Source organism: Elgaria multicarinata, chromosome 11, assembly GCF_023053635.1.
Source record: "Elgaria multicarinata webbii isolate HBS135686 ecotype San Diego chromosome 11, rElgMul1.1.pri, whole genome shotgun sequence".
In the NCBI taxonomy this organism is placed as follows: Eukaryota; Metazoa; Chordata; class Lepidosauria; order Squamata; family Anguidae; genus Elgaria; species Elgaria multicarinata.
In genome coordinates this window covers 39041490-39059835 of record NC_086181.1, presented here as the reverse complement: position 1 = coordinate 39059835, position 18346 = coordinate 39041490, and the positions used below count along the sequence as shown (strand labels likewise).

At 41.0% G+C, this 18346-nt stretch overlaps 1 protein-coding gene across 1 annotated transcript; it reads right to left on the bottom strand.

Moving 5' to 3' along the window:
* Window positions 1–154: 154 nt before the first annotated feature.
* On the bottom strand, window positions 155–14151 carry LOC134405815 (vomeronasal type-2 receptor 26-like). The gene is made up of 6 exons (XM_063137067.1): window positions 14039–14151; window positions 12751–13042; window positions 8265–9143; window positions 3802–4029; window positions 2872–2998; window positions 155–1056 (listed from the first exon to the last, which is right to left on the bottom strand). The coding sequence occupies exons 1-6, from the start codon at window positions 14149–14151 to the stop codon at window positions 155–157; spliced, it is 2541 nt and encodes an 846-aa protein (XP_062993137.1).
* Between the last annotated feature and the right edge of the window lie 4195 nt (window positions 14152–18346).

Here is an 18346-nt window from a genome sequence, read left to right as displayed (position 1 = left end):
ATTTATTTGCATAGGTGAGAACAATAATTGGATTAGCAAATACCACAGAGCCAAATGAAGATAGGACACTTCAGTCACAATGCATTTGCAGCACTTTTATGTAGTTATGTAGGATACACAGAACATTAATGAAGGGAAGAACTTTTACATCAATTTACATCTTTCTTCTCATTAGCTGCTCTCTGTTGTTCAACTCAGGTCTCACCACGATAATGTAGCATTTGGGGAAAAAGATGCAGCTGAATAACCCAGCACTGGAGGCCAAGATGGAGAAGATCTCCACAGCCACCATGGATTTTCCTTGTGTGCTGAGGTAGGTTGGGACAAAGGAAAGCCAAACACTGCAAAAGACCAACATGCTGAAGGTGATGAACTTGGCTTCATTAAAACTGTCAGGCAACTTCCTGGCCAGGAAGGCCACAGTGAAGCTGACAATGGCCAGCAGACCCATGTAGCCCAAAACAAAATAGAACATGAGGACTGACCCTTCATTACACAGCAGGACAATTTCTTCCACCATTGAGGTCATGTCAAAATCTGGGAATGGAGGAGACATTGCCAGCCACAGAACACAGATGCCTGCTTGAATATTGGAGCACAAGAGGACAATGGAGTATGCCAATCTTTTTCCAACCCACTTCCTCATCCATGATCCTGGTTTGGTAGCCATGAAGGCCAAGACCACAGACACAGTTTTTGCCAAGATGGTTGAGAGGGACACAGAGAAGATGATGCCAAAAGCAGTTTGTCGAAGAAGGCAGGTGACTTTATTGGGTTTTCCGATGAATAGCAAGGAACAGAGGAAACACAAGAGGAGGGAGATGAGGAGAGTGTAGGTGAGGCTTCGGTTATTTGCTTTGACTATGGCAGTGTCCCGGTGCCTAATGAAGATGCCAAGAACCAGAGCTGTGATCAGAATCAACAAAACTATAGACGAGGATGAAATAATGGCCAAAGTGTCCTCAAAATCTAGGAAATTTGGAATTTTAGGAATGCATTGATCCTGGAATTTGTTAGGATAGTGACCTTCTGGACAATTGACACAAATGTCCATATCTGAGAAACAAATATATAATAATGTGGGGAAAAAAGACCAAAAAATACACTCAAGATTTAGAACAACCTTACCTAGCTAACCTAGTTCAGCTCATCTGGATTTTTCCCCCCACTGGGAGGATGTGAAAACTTCCACCCACCATGTGCATTGTGGTCTTTGACCTTTTCCTTTTTTTTTTTAATTGCAACTGTTATGGAGTGTAATGAGTGAAAATTCTGGCAGTGGTCCAATAGCTTTAGGTCCAATAATTATTATTTACTGTTTCATTCTGGCTCAGCTTATATGCAGCATATTTTATTTGTGACTGAAGCTGGCTTTTTGTGTCAAAATGTTATACATTTTTAAAATATGTTTATAGTTACACAAACATACACACATAATTACATAAACTGGGTATGCTATCATTGGAATTTTGGGGTTTTTTTTGGAGTTCTGTGCCATGCACATCATATAGCCCCTGTATCAATTTACTTCAATGGTTGTTTTGATATCTTTTCAACTTCTCTTCAAGCAACCTAATTCTAAAAGTGATGATCACTTCTTTCTCATCCTGGCCTAGCCATTTACTTTCCCCCCACAAGCTCTTCCATCTCATGTAATCATGATTCTGGTTTATGTAGAAGTTTATGTAGAGAGCTCCAGCTATTGGGAGGTATAGAAATGTAACACATAAATAAATAAATAAATAAATAAATAAATGTAGTGGTTCATGGATGCCAGCTTTACACTCAAACTACTAACATGATGGATAAGACATTGCTTTAATTGTCTCCAAAAGTTGTCACAGTATCCCTCATCAAAAATGATTGAGCAAACCACTGAAAATAATTGGAAAGCATGCTTAAAAAGAAAGAATGGATATCAATACTTTGGTGGATGGTGCCATAGCTTTGCCCCTGGACCTCATGAGGGATAAGAAGCAAGCCTGGCTAAGGGCCATGGCGAGGAATGTTAAAACCATTAATGGAAGTGCATTCTAGGACTTCCTGCTCATCTAAGACCAGCTATTACTTAGGGTGACCATATGAAAAGGTGGACAGGGCTCCTGTATCTTTAACAGTTGTATTGAAAAGGGAATTTCAGCAGGTGTCATTTGTATATATGGGGAACCTGGTGAAATTTCCTCTTCATCCCAACAGTTAAAGCTGCAGGTGCCCTGCCCTCTTTTAAATCTGGTCACTCTAGTATAACTCCTGCAGCTTTACCTATTGTGATGAAGAGGGAATTCCAATGACACCTGCTGAAATCCCCTTTTCTATGTAACTGTTAAAGATACAGGAGCCCTGCCCTCCATTTCATATGGTCACCCTATATTACTGTTTCAGAATTTTCTGGGAACTTGATTTTTATTATTTCTAAAACATGTTGCCAATCTTTCTATAACTGTTTCCCTCAAGATGGACAAGAGGAAAGTGCAATTCATAAAGTTAATACGTCAACGAAGAGGGCAATACCAAATAAGTAAAATTTTAAAAATGCTCGAAAATGTGATTGAGAAATTGGATGGCTTTAAAAGGGTGTTGGATAAATTCCTGGAAGAGAAGATGCTCAATGGCTACTAGTCCTGATGGCTATGTGCTGCCTCCAGTATCAGAGGGAGTAAACATGGGCAGGACGGTGCTGTTGCACTTGTGTCCTGCTTGTGGGTTCCTGGTCAAAAGTTGGTGGGCCACTGTGTGGACAGGGTGCTGGACTAGATGCACCCTTGGTCTGATCCAGCATCAGGGCTTTTCTTATATTCTTAAGGGAACCTGGAGAAAGGTTGCTTGCATTTTCCTGAAATAAAATGTATCTTTTGATATAATGTGTCCTACCATTCTGGTTTGAGAACAGCCCATCTGGACATGGAGCACAATCATAACAGCAAAATTTCTTCCCCTCCTTCTTTTTCTTGCTGTAACCAGGATGGCAGTTGTTATTACAGAGAGAAAGAGGTGGCACCTATTCAAAGAGAGATGAAAAAGTTGGCTTTAAGAAAATGTTTGAGGAATTCATTTTACTTTAGATAATCCACTAGTAAACAGGAAGTCCAAAGATACTGAATGGATGGCCCATAAAGTACAGTAGAGGAGTACCTGTTGAACTCAGCATCTAATAAACCCTAGAAGATTAGAATTTTCATTATTAGACTGATCAGTGATACAGCTAGCTTAGTATTCCATTTAACACCGTTAACTGGATGTGTTTCTCATAATTCACATGAAAGTAATGATGGGCAACATTATTCCTTTCTTACTCTCCTTCTTTTTCCAACTGTGATCAGGTTTGCAGTAGACATTACACAGAGAAAGGGGTGGAACCTGTCCAAAATTATTGCAAGAGCTTAGTATTAAGGAAATGTTATGGAGGACCATCACAAATACAAATAGAAGGCCAATGACAAGAAATATTAGATAACTAAGTGCACAGGTGGTACAATTCATTTGGAAGAACATCCATTATACCAAGCAATGCATGAACTCTAGAAGATTTGAATGTCCATTCTTGGGCTTTCTCAGATTTCACATGAAAGTAAGGATAGACAACATTATCTATTCTGTTAGCCACTAGACCATCTTAGTCACAACATGTTCTCTCTAAATTTTACATTTTTGGTATCTTGGATTTTTTTCAAGTGGATTTTCCACCTGCCATAAATTGATTTGATCCCTTGAAAAAGCCATTTCTCCTCTTACCCAGTATAGTGTTCCACTGAATTTCAAATAAATTGTGCCTTGTGTAAAGAAATGCAGTTCTTTCCCCACCTGAGTCAAGTCTCGGTGCCATTTGATTATGTCCTCATTAATGGTGACTTCTTTGCCTGGAGGAGCATGAGGATCCAACCTTCCCACTTTGACCTTGACACAGGACTTATTTGGGAAGGTGACAAAGTTTGTAATATCAAATCCTCCCTCAAATTCTCCATGTTCATCAAATGTAATTTCATCACCGGCACTATTGTTGAATGAGATTGTCTGAATCAGTGAGTAGAGCTAGATAGAGAGGGAAGGAGAATCAAAGGGTTGAGATAATGTTGTAATATTCTCATTAAGGTTGTTCACATCTGTTTTTATGAAACCAATGTATCCCCCTTTAGGCAGTAGATATAGGGAAAGTGTGAAATATAATGAATCACTGTAAATTGAAAAGGTAAAGGTGTTGTGAAGAGAACTTCCAAAAAAAAATATTTTTTTTTGAAGAACAAAATTAGGCTATACACATATAGGGGTCATATCCATGTTTAGTCAAACTTAGAGGAGATCCCTTGAATTCAATGGGACAGGTTAGGCATGATTTCACTGGATCTACTCTGGTTTAGAGATGAAAAATATCTTTAAATTTTGAAGCCTTTGGGTGAGGAGACAGGGTTTTATGCAGAAGAAATAGAAACATATGCAATACTTAGTTTTCTTTAATGCTGTTTACGTAGAATTATAGAATAGTAGAATTGGAAGGGGGCTATAAGGCCAGCGAGTCCAAACCCCTGGTCAATTCAGGAATCCACATTAAAGTATTCCTGACAGATGGCTGTACAGCTGTATCTTGAGTTCCACTAGTGTGGGAGAGCCCACGACCTTCCTTGGTAATTTGTTCCATTGGTGTACTGCTTTAACTGTCAGGAATTTTTTCCTGACATTCAGCTGAAATTTCGCTTCCTGTAACTTGAGCCCATTATTCTTTGTCCTCATTCTGGGATGATAGAGAAGAGATCTGGCCCTCCTCTGTGTGACAACCTTTCAAGTACTTGAGGAGTGCTATCATATCTCCCTTCAGTCTTCTCAAGACTAAACATGGCCAGTTCTTTCAGCCTCTCTTCATAGGGCTTTGTTTCCAGACCCCTGATTATCCTGGTTGCCCTCCTCTGAACACGCTCCAGCTTGTCTGCGTCCTTCTTGAATTGTGGAGCCCAGAACTGGATGCAATACTCTAGATGAGGCCTAACCAGGGCTGAATAGAGAGGAACCAGGACCTCACGTGATTTGGAAGCTATACTTCTATTAATGCAGCCCAAAATAGCATTTGCCTTTCTTGCAGCCATATCGCACTGTTGGCTCATATTCAGCTTGCGATCTACAACAATTCCAAGATCCTTCTCGTTTGTAGTATTGCTGAGCCCTGATCTTCTCAGTATTGCTTGTAGTGTCCCTGATGGTGGTGGTGGTGCTTACATGCACTGCATACAGCAGGACCAGTATCCCATATGATTTGGAAGCTAAAATCAGGGATGTGTCCTCCCATATTACTGAAAGGGTCTCTAAGTTTCTCATGACCTCAATGCAAATTAGAAAAATAACATTGCAATCCTTCTGAGAGAAGCAACTCACCAACCTGTATTTTGTTTTTATGTCACTTTTTATCTATCCGTTGTATGTTTTGGTGTTGATTTTGCTGTTCTGTGACCGTAATAAATAACAATGAATGAATGAAGCTAAAATCAGTTATTTGCTCTGGGACAATCACACCCAATCTGCTCCCCCCCTGAATGTTCAGGAATTCTGGGAATTGTAGTCCAAAACTTCTTGGGGGCACCAGGTAGAGAAGTCTGCTTTAGGAACATAAACTACTAGTGTGTTGCATTATGGGCTAGTAGTGTGAGAATGATTGGATAAAAATATATGTGCCTATTTCCATTCTGACTGGAAAAACTGTATGCTTTAAAAATAAATCTACTACTAAAAAACTGGCAGCAAAGATGAAAAAAATGTTTGTTTTCTGAGGATTACTCTCCACTACCAGAAATATGAGTAATTTTGAGGTGGGTTAAACCTTGTTTTCCCGTTTCATAAGCCTCCCCCCATCACCACCCACCGAAAACTACAACTCCCAGATGGCTTTACATCAGGCTCTTACATCATGCCCAGCCTGCTTGTAGAACAACTCCAGCTTCTCCTTCAGCTGCAGCTCATCCATGGCAGCTGCTTTCTTGGGGACTTTCATCTCTGAGGCAGGCTGGCCTCAGGGTGGGGCCAGAATGGTCCCAAGTGGAGCTGGGGAGGATGTGCTGGTGAGCAAGGGCAGCAGGTGGACAGGGCTTCTCCTCAGCAGGTACACCCTGACCTCAGCAGCAAGAGACAAGTCTGGGTGGCCACACCAGGGCCACCATGTTGGTTATGGGTGATGACAATGACAATTAAGGGAATAAGAAAGGTATTGTGAGATTTCCATTGCCAGAGGAATAGGGGACTGCTTGGCGCAGAGCCAAGAGACAGTATTTTCCTATTAAAGCTTGAGCTTTGAACTTTTTCACAGTTTCAAAATTTTCTGCACATCTACACTGCTCAAGATGTTTTTTTAATTTTTTTTAGCGAAATCGGTCTGGGAGATCTGTAATAATAAACCTAACCATACTCTTATATTATGTATAGCTTCTTGTCTGGATAAATTATTATGCCAAACATGATAATTTTATGAGCAGAGGAAGTTATCCATAATATACTGTACTTTATCTTCCTATAATATTTCAGACCAAAGAGAACTTCATTAAACTTCTGAATCATCCTAGAAGCTGGAAAAAGCAGGAAGAACTGGAGGCAGAGGAAGACTGGTTTTGCAGCATCTATTCCTGCTTGCAAATTAGTTTAAGGAAATTGCTAAACCTTTTCCTGTTTGTATGGTGGAGTTCATGGACATCTTTTCTGAAGGAAAAGCTAATGAGGTCTTATTTAACTGAGAAATACTTCCCCATCTATTAGGAATGGTTTGCAACCATATTTAACTAGAATAAGATGGTAAACACAGGCCGTAGCTAGACCTAAGGTTTATCCCAGGATCATCCCGGGTTCATCCCTGCCTGAGCGCTGGATGCCCTGTGTGGCACTGAGATGAACAGGTTTGACCCCAGGACAATCCTGGGATAAACCTTAGGTCTAGCTACGGCCACAGAAACTGAAACTGCCAAGAATATACATTTTCATCCACATTATGATATGATAAATCTACTCAGATGCTGAGAAACTGAGCACCTAGTGTCCTTAAATGTCTATCAGTAAAAATACGTTAGATCAAAAATTGTAATACAGAATGGAAAAATTAATGATACTAGGAAACTTACAGAGAGGATTGAAAAGAATCCACCCTGCCCTGATTTTTTTTCCCTGATTTGTTTCTGGGGACTTCATAACTCTAGTTTAGATGCAACCTTCTGTATGTATGCCACTCACATTTGGCAAGGAAGGGAAGAAAATTGAGAAGTTGAGGAAGACATGAGTTGGGTGATTTGTAGAGATTTAGAGCCAAACAATAATCTATGTTTAAACAGGTTTAGTGTGTGTGTCTGTGTGTCCAATTTTTATTGGAACCACCACAGGAGGAGAGGAAGTTTAATACTTCTCTTCCCAGCTGCAGGTTCATCCATCTTGCAATTTTGAAAGGTGAAAAAAGCGCCCTATTGACACAATTTCATTTTTAATACATTCCATAACTGTGGTCACCCCCTCTCTCTGTTTGTAGATTATTGGTAAAATCATAGTCTGAGAGGGAAGTATTAAACATACCACTCCTGCATTTGGTATCCCAATAAATACAAGATGTTCACCCCAAATATAAGAAAAGGTGCTACTTATACTATTAACATAATGGGAGAGAATATCTATGGTCGCACGGACCATAGGACCATAGGGGCGTAAAGGAGATGGTCTAGGAGTGGGGAAAGTAGGGTGACCAATTGTCAGGATTTCCCCAGATTTGTCCGGGATTTTGTTCTGTCCAAGGTGTCAGCTGGGATTTTTGGGGGTAATTTTCTATATTGACTAGGAATGACACACTTTCCCCTTTAAAGCTGCTATTGGCATGGCAGGGCTGAGGGTGGGGGGATGATGCACTTTCCAGAGGCACATCATTCCCCCACTGCTCCAATTCAGGCCTTAAAGAGGAAAGCATGTCATATCCGGACATTATAGAAATGGCTCTGATTGCAGCAGAGGAGGGGAAATGGTGCTTTCTGGGGCCTCCCACACTGAGTGTCTACTTTTTGGGTTTGCAACGTTGGAGACGGTAAACTTCAGAGCCAATAAACTGGGCTCCTTGCCCCTCCCTCTCATAGCTAACATGGGCGAAAAGGAGGCGGCCTTGGGGTGAGGGAGACCATTTTCATCCATAATATGATATGGTGACTCTACTATTCATATTTAAGCTTTTAGAGGTCATTAGGATACTGACTACTACATGTTACTCTGTTGTCCAGGAAATATATCATGACAAGTGATTACTGTCATTGAGGAAAGGTTACCTGCCAGGGTTCTATATTCTCAGGAGACAGTGTTTCTCCACTCTCCGTTGTTCTGTGGTTGACTCTAGTAGAGTAGAACATGTGTAAGGCATGTGCCACAGTGTAGACAGCGTTATATACACTATAGCTGTGGCCACTCATGCTCATGTCAAAAAGGGATGTTGGAAGGCTCTCCAGCATCTCCTCTCCTGTACATAGTTTACCCGTTAAACGCAGAATTGAGTCTGAAAGTGAACAACCAAATGCTTGTTCCCAGAAATCCTGAACAAAACCATCTTCATTTTCCCATGAAGGATTTACAAGCTGAAGAAATTCATGGAAGCCCTGAGGCTCCTTTGATGGAATTGTAAAGGAGATGGCACCATGGAGCAACTGTATATCAAATCCAATAGCCATTCCCAAGGTATTTATTCTGAAATCGATTTGTGCTGTTGTTATCCATACTTTTGCTGCAGATGCCTTTTTATACTGAGGATATATTAGTGGAATTCTGCTTCCATATATATAAAATTCCAACCATGTAATGGCCGTAGATTCTCCATGTACTACAGCTGCCTTGGCTTTGCTCTCCATGATAGTTTTGAAAACCCTAAATTTGTCAAAGGCCATTTGATATAGATCATATATATATACATTGTTTTCAAACCTTTCTGTGAATGCTGAACAGATTCTGTTCTGCAAAAGCAGAGGTTCCATGGTCTGCAAGAAGTGATCTCCACCCTCATCATCTGCAGCAATGAGTCCAATCCATTTCCACCTGAAATGCATTAGTAACTGGGCAAGTCCCTGGTATTGCAGGTCTTCATTGGGGACAATGCGGTAAAAGGAATGGGAATTGGTTTGATCTTTCACTGCAGACTTAAATGAGCCATATGAAATCTGAAAAGAAGGAAGAGAAGAAAGCAAAGGGGGAAAAGCAGACATTTCAGAATGGGAGCAGGGATATTTAATGGCCTCATCGTTCATTAAAAAGGAGTCATAAAGCAAAACCTCCAGCCATTATGAGCCTCTAAATTTTACTGCTTTAAAAAATGACACCTCTTAAGTTAATAACTTTTAACTTGGTATCCATGATCTAGCTGATGAGGTCTAAAATTGAGCAATGTGGATGTTATCTGTCCAAATTGAGGCCACTGCCCCTGAGAAATGCTTTCATTGAATTGAGGTTTCAAGTGATACCAACTGCAGTGCTGGATGGATGCTACCACAAGGTACCATTTGAATCAAGATTATGTATCTGTGGTCAACAACAAATGGAAGACATAGCACACTATATGTTAACTTGCCCTCTGTATAGGGACCCAAGAGAGAGACTCTTGAAACCGCTGCTGACATATGGAGGCATGAATGCCCAAGCAGAAACAGTTCCCTTGCTCCTTAGTGATACCAAGAGTTACGTCACTCCTAAAGTGGCCCTGTTTGCACTGGCAGTGAAAAAGATTAGGAAGAGAGAACTAGATAAAATTGCTATAAACTGCCACGGAGACTCAGAGTGTGGAGCGAAATGAGAGCTTTAGTCACTGTAAATTTAAGGTTGTCTGTATGGTTCTCTTGGCTATTTTAAACTATTGTGTACTTTTATAGTTGTATGCTTTTCTATGGATGTATTTGTCATGGCCTTCGGCTAGCACAATAAACGTATGATGATGATGATGATGATGATGATGATGATGAGCAATAGGGATCTGATAAAAATGTCGTTGATAGCCCATAAAGAAGTGCAAAAATAACACTATTTACACATTTATCCTTTTTACACATTTCTCTCCCTATGTTCCTGATGGACAGTTATTCTGAAAATTAAAGGCAGCCTAGAGGTGTCCCTAAGTAAGGAACCAGCAATGTTTCAGAAGGATGGGTGGAGATTTCTCTAGTTCAAGGGATGGAAGGATTTGCTTTTCCTTCCCTTTACCTCCCATGGTTTTTGCATAAAGTTGAATGAATGCAACAGGGGCTAAGGAATGATGATTCAGTCAAAGCTGTTTCATAGTTAAGTGTACCGGCATTGGAAGAATGGTGATCTCATGGTCCAACCCTTGTCTTCCCTGTAACCAAATTGATGGGAGACCATGGTGAAAATGTGCCCTAGGATTAGAAGGTTGGCCTGTAAGTCATTGTACCTGATTCCCTCCCTCCTCTTGCAGCTTTTATCGAAACTAAAGCAAAATATGTTACTTTGAGACCTGAAGACACTCCTATTTTGCTTGAGCTTCATAACTGGCATGAACTCAATGCATATGTCTAATGTGTGTGTGTGTGTGTGTGTGTGTGTGTGTGTGTGTGTGTGTGTGTGTGTAGCATGCAAATTTAGATTTGCTGGAATTTATTTACATTGCACCAACGTTGGCACAATGGGAATATTGGTGGAAGGGTGCTGTTGCACTCAAGTCCTGCTTCTGGGTTTCCCTGACAGAGTTTTTTGGCTATTGTATCAACAGAATGCTTGACTTGATGAACCTCAGTCTGATGCAGCCTGGCCCTACTGTTCTTAAATATAGGGTGTCTCTACATTAAGCAAAACCCCTGCCCCCTTGCTGGGCTTTCTTCTTTCAGAGTCTTTCCAGGTGTATGATTAGCTATTCAGATGCCAAACATGTGATTTGGGATTGAAAACTTCCTTTCTTGGACAATGCTCTAGTGGTTGTACGCATTACATTGGCACCTCACACTGCCGGTATTTCACATGAAGGCCCCTTATCACTTTATAACTGTTCTTTTTGAAAGCAGCAAAATGAAGGGAAAGCACAGAAGATATCCGACAGGTTGGCAACATCATGTAAAGGATTCACAAACATCCATGAGTGGCCAATCATGAGCATGAAAAAAAGCCTAATGTAGAAATGCTCATAGAGTGTCTCTGAGCATATGCAGAATGCTTTCCTTTCACCACTGACCACTTACATTCTCTCCCTGCCAATTCTGTTCCCATCCATACAACAATCCCTCCACATTCTACAATCCTCCAGCAATGCTTCATAAAAGCAGATGTCTTCAAGAAAATAGATGTCTCCTGAGCCTCCACATTGTTATATACAAGGTCTCATTGTATCTACCTTCCCATAACTTCATTTGTGCCAAGACTTCACCAGGATTTAGCCAAGGAGTCTGTTGTCAAAACTGAGCATGTAATAAATGTCTTTCCCTCACCACTGAAGCTACAGTTCAAGTAAAATGAAAAACAAACAAATACACAAATGACAAAACACGCATAGGACAGGGCAGAAGGAGTAGTCATTTGACTGGAATTGGATGTGCATCATATTAAGCCTGTGGTGATATGCTCGCAACTCAGGACTTATTTCTGAGTAAATATGGAGGAGATCAGGCTTCCACCTCCACCCACCCCACATTGTGTTGGAATCCTAACAACCCTTTCCAAGAGGTTTAAGCTGTTTAAACTAATGACTAGGGATAACAAGCATTGTGTGAGTGAGCCTTATTTATCTCTCCTCCACTTCCCCCCACAAAATCCCTTCTATTTTTATTAAAGCTTTCTGTTCATACTAACAGAGGAAACTTCTTTATACTGAGTCAGAACACTGGTCTATCTAGTCCAATATTGTGGACAGTGACTGGCAGCAGGTTTCCGGCAGGTTCCTTTCTTATCCCTACCTGGAGATAATGAGGATTTGAACATGGGACTTTCTGCATGGCACACATGTGCTCAACCACTGAGCTACCGCCCAATTCATGTCCTAAAAATGTAAGAAGGGCCCTGCTGGATCAGACCAAGGGTCCATCGTGTCCAGCATTCTGTTCACACAGTGGCCAACCAGCTGTCAACCGGGAAACCAGAAGAAGAACATAAGTGCAACAAGACACTCCCACCCATGTTTCCCAGCAACTGGTGTACATAGGCATACTGTGTCTGAAACTGTGTGAAATACTAGAATTTCACATGGAGCTTTTTCTGTTCTTTCCTGTCCCTCTTCAAAAAGTAGGGGGAGAGAGAAATACAATGAGAAGACTGTGGAAGAAAAGGTGGCAGTTTGGCCTCTAGTTTAAAAGCTGGTACATTAACACAACATTCCCTATTAGTCTGTTAAGGGAGTGGATCCTAGGGCCTTTTCAGTAACTATAAGGCTACGGAGGCCGGAGAGAAGATCCAGGTTTGTATTAAGGCAGATGATGGCAATTAGGACTGCTTAGAAGAACCAGGGCAAACGTCAGAAGATCCGGGGCCCATGACCACATAGGTGTCTCCCAACAAAGGCCATGGCTAGTGAAAGAAATGGGTCTACCCCTGGTATGACAAAATTTGGTTAAAATTGACAATGTTTGGAACACCCCACTTTTTATACACATATCGGGATACCCGCATGGTATTCCAAATGCAACTCCACTTATTTCTGCTCCATTTTGACACACCCTCTCAGTGTACTATGCTATCCTGACAAATGATCAGATTGTGATTGGAAAGAGAAGAGAAGAGTGAATTACTGGTGACTTCTGGGGAATTGCCATGGCTCCCATTTGCTGATCCTACCTGTGGAACCTTGTAAGGACTTAAGATGTCTGAAATGAGTGAGGAGATATCAAGGCTAAGTCCACCAATGACTCCTATTACGTTTTTCTGAATGCCACATTTGTAGTTGGGGAGAAATAGATCAGAGTTAAAGAGCAAGTCCAGAGTGGCACGATAGGTCATCTGTGAATCAGTGTAGCTGTCAAAGATATGGAACCCAAGAGTAACATTGGGCAGGATCTTGGGACTGCCATTGATCTCGTCTATGGCAAACACCAAAGCCAGGACATGCTGGTAGAACTTTGTCACCACCCTGCAAAAAAAGTGACATACTGTTTCATGGTAGTTTTAAAGACAGAACAAGATCAATTTAGCACAGCACAGTCCACACTAGATGGGAGAGATTCAGGCCGGATCTACACTATTGTTTTAAAGCGCTTTATAACAGTTTTATAGCGCTTTAAAGCAGTTAAAGCGCTTTATAACTGTTATAAAGTGCTTTAAAGCAGTAGTGTAGATCCAGCCTCAGTCACCTGTGAATAAGGAATAGAGTATAACCATCAAAAGTCTTTTAGGAAAGAAGGACAATGTGGCTATGTTTTTCTGGAATGTGCTTTTAGGCTTGTATATCATAATATTAGGCATGGAATTGAGTGGTTCCTGAGACTGCATCTACTTCGCACACTTTGAGATCTCTTTGTACTTTCCACTTTGTTTTGTGGTTTTTAATTTTTGTATATTGTTTTTAAGTGTTTTATCTTATGTGAACTGCCCAGAAAGCTTCAGCTATGGGGCGGTATATAAATAATAATAATAATAATAATAATAATAATAATAATAATAATAATAGCTATTCATAGATTGGAACAAAGGTATATTAGAAGGAATATTGTAACATGGCCAATACAGTAAGTTGGCCTGCAAGTGAAGTGACTCACTGAGGGTTAAACAGTGCACACAATCATTTTATCACAGCATTGATCCACTCTAGATCTGAAAGGTTTAGCTGACTGGCTCTAAGGAGAGAGCGTAATCAGGAAAGTGAGTCAGAAATACAGGCCTTTTGGAAAGAAGGACAATGTGGGCTACCGTTTACTAGATCGTACCTTTAGGCTTGCATATCATATTTTTAAGCATTTTCTTTTTAATGTCCAGCTCATATCATTTTTCAATGTCTGATGTCACACTTTATGGAGACAGCTGTGTAGAATTGATCAAACATTCCTTTCAATGTTACTGCCTTCGCCAACAATACCTCTATCCATGTTGTTCTTTATTTTAATTTTTCTACTACTTACATCGACTCTACCACAGTGCTGTGCTCCAGTTTTGGAAACTTTGCCACTTCCTGAGTGCTCCTGAAACTGCATCTGTTTCACAGACTTTGAGATCTCTCTGTACCACCAGCATCAAGCTATTCATAGTTTGAAACAGATGAAATAAAAGGAATTTTGGAAGTTGGGCCAGACAGATGTTGCAATCATTTCTGCATCATCACCCAGCAATGTTTTGTGAATGGCTACTGTAAAGATAACCATGACTGTCTAAAGATACACATGTACTATTTTTTGCATGTCAATTCTGTCTGAGGAGACAGGTTACATTTCCCTCTACCTCAGAATGTTTATACAGTTCTGCCAATTTGAGGTTAACACTCTGTGCATATAGTGAAGTTGATGGTGTCCAAGAAACTTTAGCTAGAATAAATGTGGTAGAATAAATGCCACTAAAACCTTTTGCTTTTCTTGTTGATGCAGTGGAATAATGTGGTTACCCATCTGGAAAAGAGAGAAATGCTATTTATGTGCTTCACAACTGAAGTAATAGAGTAAGTGGAAGTAATCCTCCCCATAAGATCGTAAAGAGAGCTTCGGCTATGGGGCAGTGTATAAATGTAATAAATAAATATAAATAAATAAATAAATAAATGTCATTTTCTAGCTCTGCCACTGTGAACATTTGTACTTCACAAAATATTGTGGCTATCTATACACGTTCCCTTTTTTCTTTTTGGAAAGGATGAAGGAGGTTTCAGCTTTTCACATCACCCTATGGAGGAGGCAGCCCATCCAACACTACTCCATTCTTCCATTTCTTTAAGAAGATCTCATTATTTACTAGGACCATAAGTACTTTGGAGTTAGTTGTATAAACATAAACACATACACACACAAAAATGAAGATCATTTTGGGTCTGGGGAAGAATTCCTTACACTGGGAATTGAATCTTCTCCTGAGAAGGATGTCTGCTGAATACAGTTTTGGGGGAAATGTATTGGATATGAGATGCCATCCCACCAATAAAAAAATCACCTGACTGGTACCATTCATGTGGAATATATGTAGCATTATTTCCGTTGCACTTAAAGCTGTGCACTTTCCATACCACAATTTGCAGTAACAGCAACAGCAGCGGAAGCACCATCTTTGTGTCTAACTCCCCTCCACACATCGGGTCTCCTTTGTCTCTCTCTACAGCAACACAATTGCTACCATCAGTAGGACTTGAACAAGGTGTGGCAGCAGATGCAGGTAAAAGCAAGCCTTGAGTGCCAATTGAGAGTCACGATCCAACACTTGAGGTGTACAATGCAAGAGGGAAAGTGATCAGAATGACAGAGCCCGGGTTCCCTCTTCTCATCATTCTTCATGGTCAATGGCCCATTTTGAATGGCATAAATAGTTCAGGATTGCTTGTTGTTTACCTCCCTCCCCAGAAAGCTTTTTCAGCTAGTAAATCAATTATAGCAATTGTGATAATTACATAGAACTTTTGCCATGTTTTTCGCCACCATCATGCAACATCAATAGCAGGTGTGCTGAAAGAAACATGTTTGTCTGATCTGCATGCTACATTCTGCTGCTCCCTAATGGTGAGGAAGGAAATAGTAGGTAGAGTTGGAAGAGGCCTCAAAGGTCATGTAGTCCAGCCTGTCCATGCAGGAAATCTGCTGTATTTTATGGGAGAGGGGAGTTCACATAAATAGATACATTCATGTTGACTCACAGTGATTCCTAGAGTGGAATTAATTAGAGTAGTGTAAAGTAGGTACCTTTCATCAAATGAAAAGTGACAGCTCAGTGGGGTACACTTGTGGCTCCTATTTGGGGGGCCACAGGGGCCCCATACTTTTAGGGCCCCAAGGAATATTGGGGTACACTTGTGGCCCCTACTTTTGGGGCCCAGCCCCCCAGTTTAAGGGGCCCCAGCAAAAATTTTGGTTTGGGGGAGTTTGGGGTCCCAGGGATCCCTCCTGGTGGTCCCCCAGGTTCTCCCCACACCCCAAGGAACTTGTGGCCCCCAAATAGGGGCCACAAGTGTTCTCCATGCTGCCATTTTGTATGTAATGGTTTTCAGCATGGGGTGTGATCCCTCTATGTGCTCGGCCCATTGCCATTGTCCTTTTGGAAAGGGATTTGGGTGCCCCAAAGTGACGGGTGATTGATCATCATGCCTTTTAATGTTTGGGGTGCCAGATCACCCCCTGCAACTCATTTGGGACTCCCTGCATCTGAGTGACCCCATAGAGCCTGTTTCCATCCCTCTAGGCCACTATTTTGTATATGGTGGCCATTTTGTGCCTGCCCCAAGTTTGCTTCAGGGTGGGGTGGGGTGGTTCTATGTGCTCGGCCCAACAGTCCCAACTGGATGGAACAAGTTTTGGACCCCCTCAAGGCAGTGGCTGATTGGCCAGTGTTATTTTTGAAAAACAAACTATTTTGGGGTGGAGTGTGACCCCTCTACACGCTCAGCCCAATGGCCCTGACCATTTGGAACTGGTTTCAGCCTGCATTTTTTAAAAGGGATCTCGGGGGTGGTAAAGGAGCCCCTTTTTGGTGCCATGAGTGCTGCAGCAAATCCCTTGAATCCCGTAGAGCCGCTACAACTTTGGTTGTAGTAATTGATTATTATGGTCACAAGACTAGCACTGTGAATACAATGATATATAAAGATAGTAATTAATTAAAAGTACAAGTAGACAGTCAGATGGTATCATCCCACGCCGAGAAGCAATTGCAGCAGCACAGAATCTAGCCACCTTGGAGGTTATCTGAGAATTCTGCCCGGGCAGGCAGAATTAATATAAAATACATCAGATCTCCCAGGTATTCCTTGTACGACAGGGGTAATGAAAATATGCCAAATGGTACGGGAAGGAACAGTACAGCAGCACATGGCCCACAGTCTCTATCATGCCAACTTTACAGGGGCATAAGTGCTCAGAACGTGGAACACTATTGTATCTACTCTCCAAAAGTGCAGAGGGAAGCACATTGAACTTAGCTACTGTAAACGCTTTCCTATATTTTGGAATAGTTAGAAGAGTTAAATAGGTTGCAGATAGTAAAGCCTAGCCCCTAAATTTAGGATGTGGAGTGGCTGCTCTTATATTCGTTTGCAAGCCTATGAACTCTGATAATAATAATAATAATAATAATAATAATAATAATAATAATAATAATAATAATAATAATTTTATTTGTTACTCGCCTCTCCCTCTGGATCAAGGCAGGGTACAACACAACTGCAAACACCATAAAATACATATAATTGATTAAAACATATAAAACAAATACATTATTAAAAGCAGCACATTATTAAAAGGCATCTTAAAATTCAACATTGGATGTCTATTATTAAAAAATTGATCGTAAGAGATCTTATAAATTTTACCTGAATGCTTGTGATGCCTGTGAACACTTATACTGTACGTTTTAAAAATAAAACTTGTACAATAAAAAGGTTGTTTCCCCCCTTTCTTCTTTTGAACAAAGGCTATGCATATCTGGGATTAACAGATAACAGCTATGGGGCAGGGGTCTAATGACTCAGGAGCCAGTAAATTGAGGAGGAGGGATTATATTTTTGGGTGACTTTTGGAGCACCAGTTCAAGAGTGCATCAGGTAATTGGAGTGTGAGGTTAATTCAGCATGAAGTTGTGGGATATTATTAAAGCATTAATGCTTCTTTCAACAGTTTATTGCTTGGTAGTTTATTGCTTGCGCACACAGAAACTCAACAAAATACTCCTCACAGCAGAGGCAACACCAAAATACAAAGTGTAAACAAAATGGCCAACAAGAGTAGGCCAAAACATACCGCAATCCTGGACAACATTTGCTGACATATTATATTATATTAATAAGTTTAGTCTTTTATGGCTGCCAGTGACTTTCGTTTCTCCAGAGTCCATTTGACAAACTTGGCAGTCCTATATGATGTGTAATAGTCTGTACCTGCCAGTAGTGTTAGAGATATGCTTGCAGAGGAGATATAATTGAACCCAACAATTAAGGGCTCAAGATATTGCCTCCTCAGTTCTGCATACAATGGGCACTCTGATAGGAAGTGTACCATGTCCTCTGCCTTAAGACAGCCGACTGGGCAATCTGCTTTTACACTGTGGTGAGACCTATAGCATGCCTTCACCACCATCAGCAGGAGTGAATTCAGTCTGCACTGAGTCATAAGCCATCACAGCTCATAGGAGGTGACAGAAGTTAAGTATGGGGGGACCTTCCCTCATGTAGCCGTCTAAAGACCTCCTCCCTGGCCCTATCATACCCCCTTGCTAGTAGGTATGTTTACGAAAAGCCCAGCTCAGAGATAGATAT

Coding starts and splice junctions, on each gene's coding strand:
- LOC134405815 (XM_063137067.1), bottom strand. CDS start 14,151: ATGAATAGCTTGATGCTGGTGGTACAGAGAGATCTCAAAGTCTGTGAA. Junction 4,030..8,264: donor AGAATATAGAACCCTGGCAG/GTAACCTTTCCT, acceptor CTCTCTATCTAG/CTCTACTCACTGATTCAGAC. Junction 1,057..2,871: donor GCTGTTCTCAAACCAGAATG/GTAGGACACATT, acceptor TTTGTTTCTCAG/ATATGGACATTTGTGTCAAT.